Source organism: Orbicella franksi, chromosome 12 (genome assembly GCF_964199315.1).
Source record: "Orbicella franksi chromosome 12, jaOrbFran1.1, whole genome shotgun sequence".
Taxonomy (NCBI): domain Eukaryota; kingdom Metazoa; phylum Cnidaria; class Anthozoa; order Scleractinia; family Merulinidae; genus Orbicella; species Orbicella franksi.
Window position 1 is genome coordinate 22,692,187 of NC_138156.1, and position 8,314 is coordinate 22,700,500.

Here is an 8,314-nt window from a genome sequence, read left to right on the forward strand (position 1 = left end):
CGAACCTTCAAGGGAAAATGAAAAAGATTCGAATTATCGGGAGTTGAGTACAAATGACCGAAAAAGGAAAAAAAACGGTGTTTAGAATGTTTTTCTATTCGTGCAGTGTACATTTTAATCAAATGTAATTACAAAATAGAGAAGTCGAGTGAAAATAAAACAATACATCTCTAAATTACTGTATAAATGGGAACGTAACGTAATTTGAAAAATATAACAAAGGAAAGCAGCAGGGAGGTGTCCAGGAACAGTGAACTGTACAGGTTTAAAGAAAACAATGTCAGGCTACTGGTACAAAGCTCAAGCGATTTCCTTTTTCTTTTCATGCAGTGTACATTTTAATCAAAGTTAATTATACAGTATAGGGAAGCTGAGTGAAAATGGAACAATACGTCTCTTAAAATAGAACAATACATTTCAAATTAAATTTAATGTTTTGGACTACAGTACACTATTTGTTTCGACTTGTCACTTATTGACAGACATGGTAGGAGTTATCGAGGGTAAAACTGTATGGAAAATGACCTGAAGGGAAACGGAAATTGCTTCGAGTTATCGGGAGGTTCGAGTCATCGAGGGTTCGAGTTACCGTACCGAGGGTAAAATTACAGTAAATGTATGACGGAAATCCAGGGGAAAATCGATTTTGGTTCGAGTAGCGAGGATGTCAGAGTGTAAAACCCAAATCTATGAAATGGACCAAAAACGAAACACAAAATCTGTGGGCGAACCAGTTAGTAATGGCCATTCTTTTATTCGCTCGGCTTTGGGCTGGGGGGAGGGGTGGAGAACTTCTAAGTACCCCTAAATTCGCCACTGCAAGTTCTAAGCAGTGGAATGGAAATGATGAGAGTAGTCCAGGAAAGGATCAAGGACTTGCATGTTGACTGATGTTTTGATAATGCTACAAGTTCCCAGGCCTAAACCAAACTGTGATCTGGCGTTCTTTTTTTTTGGATAAACAAGAGTGTCTGATCGCAGGCTACTGATCAAGTTCTGCAGGAGCCCATGAGTTCTGATAGTATTAAAGAAACCCTTCAGAAGTAGCGATAAAATTTCATGGTTGTCAAATTATCGGCTGAGAAAATCCCGGAGTTTGAATGATAACCCCTGATAAGGCAATATATAACTAGTAAGTAAGTAAGTAAGTAAGTAAGTAAGTAAGTAAGTAAGTAAGTAAGTAAGTAAGTAAGTAAGTAAGTAAGTAAGTAAGTAAGTAAAGACTTTATTTAAAGAGGGTAGCACTAAAATAGTATAAAAATACTAATAAACCAGTGGCCCTCTAAAAATTATGTACAATACGGATGTTAAAACTATGGCATAATTATGAGATAATATAACGAATAAAAATACAATAGATAAGAGATAAAATCAATTTAAAATACAAAAAGTATAACTAAATCACAGAATAAAATGATTTAAAAGCTACTGTTCTTCAAAAATATTTTTCCAAAGAGAGTTCCTAAAAGAATTAAGCGACGCTATTTTCCGCATAACCCTGTTTGATGAAACAAATTCTCACTTTGAGCATGATTTATCTCTTCCTTCTCTCCAAACACACCCGTTTTCATGGACGATCTGCTTGATGTCTACACTAGCCAGAGCCTAGTTCTGATAAGAAGCTCATCGGAATGGGGTAATAAGCTTCTGTTTCGATCTATTCTTCACTGGAGAACATTCATACGATATTCATTTAGTATACACACTGCCAGGAGCCCATCACCATGGCAGTGCGGCTGATCAATTTTTATTATTAGCTACTCGATATTCCTTAGGTCCTGGGCTTGATGTCCTAGATCAAAGTCACTGCAGCCTGTGTTTCAGCCGCCCTCCCCGTAAGAAAAAATCGGAGAGAAGCTAACTAAGTCACTAGATCTAAGAAAATCTTACATCTCTGGTAGATAAAATATTCGAAAATATAGCTCAGTAATCACTGAGTTTGCACATGCAAGTCACGTGATGTCTGTCTTGTACATTTGCAACATCAGCTAACATCGGCATAATATCTACCAAGAGCCTATGTATGTATATAACCATGGTTTTACCCATGGGACAAAACTGTCCCCTGCGGACGCTTGCCACAACTTCCCCTTCCCCTTTGGCCGCAGTGAGAAAAGTTCCCACGCGGTGGCGTGGACAAATAGAGAATCTTTACAATAATCGGTTAGCTAGGAAACAGCCTGCGATCAAACCCACGATTGTGTTACGCGCGCAAACGACGAAGCCATAAGAATGAGAAATGAGACGGCGAACTTCTCATGGCATTCAACACTGCCTCGCTTCTCTTGCCGCCTTGTTTTCGCGCCGTCGTCGCTTGTCGATAGGTCAGGGCAAAAAATCAAGGAATACATAAACTTTCTGGTTGTCGACTTTGAATTTGCATCAAGTGGTCAGAAGAAGGTTCCTTTGTCTCCTTGTTGCCAAGGTTATGAGCTGTCAAAAGAAAGTCCAAAATTAAATAACATTAATCGCACAATGTCAATTTAAGGCTATTAATTCGTTTGCCGATTTCAGAGACAACTGACTACACAGTGACTTGGTTTACAATGTATATTTGGATTTGTAAAACAACCAACTTGCGCCATTCATTATTATGTTAAGCTTTTTCTGCATAGCAATTTGGCAACAGCGTTATTCATCCGTTCGAAAGATCGATTACTGTTGACAGCTGTTGCTAGGTGACCGATGTAAACAAGTATAAACATCGTGGGTTACCCGTCTACACGATGCGTCTAAACATATGCACGCGTGACAAACCGTATCCTGTCTGTAAAAAGAACCAGTGGAGCAGAAACATCAGGGAAGAACAGACACGATCATCCGGCAACGAAGAGGAAAGAACACCACTATTTTGTAGTTTAAGCCACCATGGGTTGCGGTGGTAGCAGACAGACGCGAACGGTTGAGCCAAGTCCACAGCCAGTTCAGACAACAGCTCAATCGACGGCTAACCCCGGAGTGGGATCAAGCGCTTCGCCGAATGTCGATCATCAAAAACCAGCGCAGATCGAAAGCACAGCAGTGGAGAACGTTCAAGAGAAGGACAGTCAGGCCGATGAACCCAGAACAGGTAGGCAAACTTTGACATGGGTTTGCATGATATACTAAGCAGAGAGAAAAATCATTTGGAAATTTAACCGAGCCACGGGCGAGTGTCAGTTATAAAAGGCTTATATTTTCAATCAGTATCGCCGCTAGATTGACGACGGTGAAATGTGATATTTTTTCGCGGTTTAGAAATTGAACATTCATCTATACACATAATTTATGTTGTCCATATGCTTTTAATTGTATCATGGTTTTTAATATCCTTTAAAAGTTATAGCGAAATCCATCCAATTCAAAGGTGATTTTTGCGGTAAAAATTGAAGGTTGCCGGTTCCAAAAATTGAAACATAAAAGTACATTTGCAACATCTCACACATAAATAAATAAACAGTTAATACATTCGTCACATGGCTTTGTTTGAAACAGTTGGAGGAAAGCAAAATCGCAGAGCGTTTGAAAAACACGACAGCGGGAATCGCTGTAGCACACTGATAGCGTTTGTAGAATCTTATCACCTGAATTGTGACATGTATGTTAAACTTGTGTCTACAGAAATTACTAATAAGAGAGTTTTGCAAACAAGATGACCATTAGGAGAGCGCGTATTTTTAGTTTTGGCACGAAAAGTAAATTTTATCTCTCATCGCAATAAAGAGAAACACGGAAAATAGCTATAATGACATTGACCAGTTTTATTCTTAATTCCTTTTTGAAAAAAAAAATCTGAATTGTGTCCAAGAAGGAAACCTTGCCTCCGGTACTGAGAAAGCGATGAAAAAGTCGGCGACGAAATGAACTCCTTTGATCTCTTTACAGAATTGGTGATCCTTACTCCCTGATGTTTACCGAAACTTCATTTTTCATGTAAACAAATATGAACCCATAAGGGCAGACAATTCATTTCTGTAATACAAATCGACGTATCCAAGAAAATTACCATCACAGCAAACCTTCCGTTGCTAGTCTAGATAGCTCTTAAAAGAAGAAAGAAAACTCAGTTAATTATCCCACTGTCTTTCTACAAAAGAAAAAAAAATCAACATATATTTTGAATGATAAAGAATAATAATATTTAGTCTTCTATCGCAACAATAATGAAATGTTTAAAACACAACGGTTGCCATGGAGTCGAAATCGGCACACAAAATATATAGAGCGTGAAATCGAACGCGGATTTTTTCATAAATTCGTGCATTCTAGTATTCTTTTTCTACAAAATCTTAGAATCTAATTTAATTTGCGCACAACTGTTGATATCGGTGTTGCTATGACGAGTAAACTGTTCGGAAAGTGGAGTGACCAAAATTCTATGAGATACCATTTTTCAGTCCGCGCTTCATTGCGTCTCCCCACAATTCCCGCTCAGTTTAAGAATTAGTTTTTTTCAACTATAGTGTTATTTTAGCTTTTAAACAGCAATGAGTCTGTTTAAAGACTAAAGAGTATTTGGAAAAATAGTGAAGGAAGGTGCTAGGTAACACAGTGTTTGAAACAAGTTTGAATTAATTAGAATTTCATAGCCATTGGTCATACCAAATTTTTTTTACTCCTCAAAATAGAACCCTTATTAAAACAAAAAAATAAACAAAAAGAAATAATTTTGCAGCAGGCATAATGTCACTGATACGTGTGCTATTAAACAAATTAGCCGCCTATGAACCGTTGTCGGTTTTGTATTTTAATTTCTGTGATGGCGGCAGAGGGCTAATACACAGAGCAATCAAAGAAAAACTACGGCAATAAAAATGGCTATTTATGGTGCATTCAACTAAATAGGATCAGTGACTAAGTGTTTGACATTTTATACCGCAAATGCCATAATATTCATAAATGATCTCGGTAGAACTGGCAGAAACGTCTGTGAAATATTTAAATTAATATAACACCGCTATAAAAGAGTTGTCCAAATGTAATTAAAAAAGAGGAAAATTCTAGCGCTTTACCTGCTAGAAAACCATGGGCAAACGAAAGAAAGTCTTACGAAAGAAAACCATTACGTTACATTACGTTTTGAAGCTGAACACGGAGAACGCCACAAATTGTTATTATTTTTTTTTTATCTCATGTGTCTATTTGTCCATTGCAAAACTCAGTGGGAACAAAATTTCCTGAGAAATAGCAATTTTTTTTTCGCAAAGAATGTAAAGACAAATACGAGACTCAATCGCATTAGAATTTCCAAACCTTGCAGGTCGATTTTGCATGCAAGAGACTCTGTTTAAAACACGAAATGGCACTAAGGGTGACAGTCAATGTGGGATACCGGTGTCTATTATTGAGAGATAATCACTGTCGAGTCAGTGATATTAACTAACCTCAGCGCTATTTGGGCTTACGGTAGTCGGTCATTTTGCCATTTCACCCCCAGTTTATGGTATCTTTGAGTAGATCTGCCGGACATCCATCTATCAAAGCACTTTTTAACGTTTCGATTAAAAGCCGCAATTAATATCGAGACGAAACTTCTTATTTTGACAACCTTTTTCCGGGTTAAAAATAGGATAATAGTTCAGAGGCGAGCTATCGAGCACGTTTCAGTCTTTGCTTCCACGTTGAAAAAGTCGATAGGTGCTCAAGTACTATTTCCAAAACGAGAGCGAGTGTTTCATCGGGGTATCCAAACACCGAGAAACACATGAAAGAAAAACGAAAAATAAAGCTAAGACAGTTTTAAAGCTATTGTGCTTTCTGTATATAGGATATGAGCTTTATTTGTGGTGACTCAATTAGCCGACTTTTTAAAGTGGAAACGATCCCGTTCTTCTCTTTGCCACGCCATGTTGTCTGAGTTATGTTGCTGGCTGCAAAGGCAATAGAATTGTAGGTTATTCGAGTGTTTGCTTATTCTTCTGGAGCTTTTTCTTATTCTGTCGGCAATATGCTTGCTGCGGCAATCCTTGGCCACTGGCCAACTCACTGGCACTGGTATAAAAATATTGTTTGTATGAAAAGCTGTATCAGAACGTAAAATAACATTGTTCTTGAGTACGTACGACGTGCTTCATTGTAAATTTATCGTAATCGCCAACTAATTTGAATTCTAGCATTGAACATGTTAACAGCTGAACAACTCTCAGCTTGTCAGCTTTTCTTAAAAGGGAATCTTCATTGGTCAACGAGTGATATCTCAGTATTAAGAATGACAGATACGAGTTACAAAGTTAAAATTTCACTGCAGCCTTGTTGTGGAAGACGAGCAGGTTTTATTCTTTACCACCTACGCCCTCTTTAACGGTTAAAGAAGAAAGGGAATACAGCTATGTTTAAACGGTTTATCGATGCTTTTCAGTCGAAGAAAAGTAAGAGAGGATTTTAATTAATGCAACTCTTGACAAATCGGCTGATTTATTAAAACGGCTGTTTTGTTTCCTTGCAGATCAAGATGCCGCGGTAGATCAACCACAAAGCTCTGCCCCTGAGAAAGCAAACGAGACCGAACCTCGAGAGGATCCTCTGGGCGCTGAATCGAGAGAAGTACTGCGGGAAATCCCTTTAGATCACGACGAAGAACCAGCTAATCAAGCTGAAGAGGAGACGAGTAAGGACGAAGGAGTCGTACAGGAAAGCCAAGCCGTGGATGAAAGCACGGCTCCTAAAGACGAAGGTGATCAGCAAGTGAAGGAAAGTGAAGAGGAAGCGGGGACATCAGAGCAAGCCCCACCAGCGGAAACTAGCGGTGAAGATAAAACTGATGGAGAACACGCAGGAGAACAGAGTGAAGCCGAAAAGCCAGCAGAAGAAAGCGCAGTAGGTGAAGGCGAAACAGAAGCGCAAAAAGAAAGTGAACAGACTGCGCAAGTGGAAGAAGAGAAACCATCCGAAGGAGAAAACGCGGAGGAAACGCAACCTGCACCCGAAGAATCGAAACCCGCAGATGAAGATGCACCACCCGCGGACAGTGAATCGCAACCGGCGGCTGAGGAATCGAATCCTGCGGCCGAGGAACCACAAGCTGAAGAACCGTCAGGAGAAGGAGAAGGACAAAAGAGTGAAGACGCCCAGCCTCAGGAAGAAACACCAGCGAGTGAAGACAGTTGAGAAATTTTTAGCCCGGTTAAAACTACCATTGTTCACAGTTCCATTTTTACCACTTGAGTTTTGTTTTTTGTATGTATGTACACATTCATTTAGAGATACAGGCACAATCTAGAAGTCTGATAAATCTGAATAATTCATCAGTCAAGAGTCAAATTGGAGAAGGGGGAAGTTTACATTTAAAAGGAGCTTATTAGAAACGATCAAGTTAGTATTTAGACTAAAGGCATTTTCCTACAAAAATCGACTGCTTGCAGTCTAAGGCGGAAAGCGCGGGAAAATTCATACTCGCCAAATCATGAATTACTTTGATTTCGCATCTGATTGGCTAAGAAGGCAACATCTTCGTTCTGATTGGCTAGTCAAAGCACGATGCACGACCCAACTTATCAAACAGGATTTCTTTAGACAGCCACTGTATATAAAACGATCCAATATCCCGCTTACAGTTTATTAGAGAAGCAAAGTACTGTATTATAATTAATGAATTAGAGAGTATTTTCTAATTGTCAAGAAAACCCGCTACGAGGATTGCCTATTCCAACTTGTTACGGGCATTCGGTAAGTCGGAGAGCAGCGCGAATTCGGTATTTCTTTTTTTCGCTATTTCTACTATTCTTTAAGCAACCCACGCCTGGAACAGGCTAACAAAAAGAGAGTTGATCACTCAAAGAGATAGATAGAAAAAGGACAACTAAACTTTTCATTTTTTCATAGCGCGATAATTTTATTTCTCTCTTGTGTGAAAAGTGTAGTTTATAAATCCCAAGAAATCGTTTCAACAGAAAACATTTAAAAGATTACTAGGATCAGGGCGGTGTATGATATAACTTTAAAGTGTGATTAGTAAAAAACGCTAGTTAATTAATTTTTCAATTTCAGCCAGATTATAGTTATTTTATATAATTTCAGATTTTAAGTAGCCCATACGTATAGCAAAATTAGTATTTGATGATATTTTGAGAAACAGAAACTTTCAATGGAAGAATACAAAGATGCAATGTTATTTCTGAATCAAAACGTCTCAATTTCAAATAAAATAACTTAACCCAGTGGATATCGTTCATTGGTAGAATGCAATAAAAGTGTTGGGTAAATGTTCTACCAAAGTAATGAATTGAACGTTGTAACCCCGATGTTGTAGACAGCTCCTGGTTGGAATTTGGGCCTAAAATCCGGTGGACTCTGAATCGTTGCTCGCCAGGAATTCGATAAATTTCGACCATGGGCC

The 8,314-nt window shown here is 38.6% G+C and overlaps 1 protein-coding gene across 1 annotated transcript; it reads left to right on the forward strand.

The window, feature by feature from the left end:
* The first annotated feature begins 2,515 nt into the window (after positions 1-2,515).
* Positions 2,516-7,088, forward strand: LOC145462971 (uncharacterized). Its single transcript, XM_081446659.1, has 2 exons — positions 2,516-3,070; positions 6,425-7,088. Exons 1-2 carry the CDS (start codon positions 2,869-2,871, stop codon positions 7,084-7,086), a joined length of 864 nt encoding a protein of 287 aa, XP_081302785.1. The 5' UTR covers positions 2,516-2,868; the 3' UTR covers positions 7,087-7,088.
* The last annotated feature ends 1,226 nt before the right edge of the window (positions 7,089-8,314 follow it).

What these genes read in the sequence shown, in the direction of transcription:
- LOC145462971 (XM_081446659.1), top strand. Translation starts at nt 2,869, where the DNA reads ATGGGTTGCGGTGGTAGCAGACAGACGCGAACGGTTGAGCCAAGTCCA. An exon ending in GGCCGATGAACCCAGAACAG is followed by an intron (nt 3,071 to 6,424) that starts GTAGGCAAACTT and finishes GTTTCCTTGCAG; the next exon opens with ATCAAGATGCCGCGGTAGAT.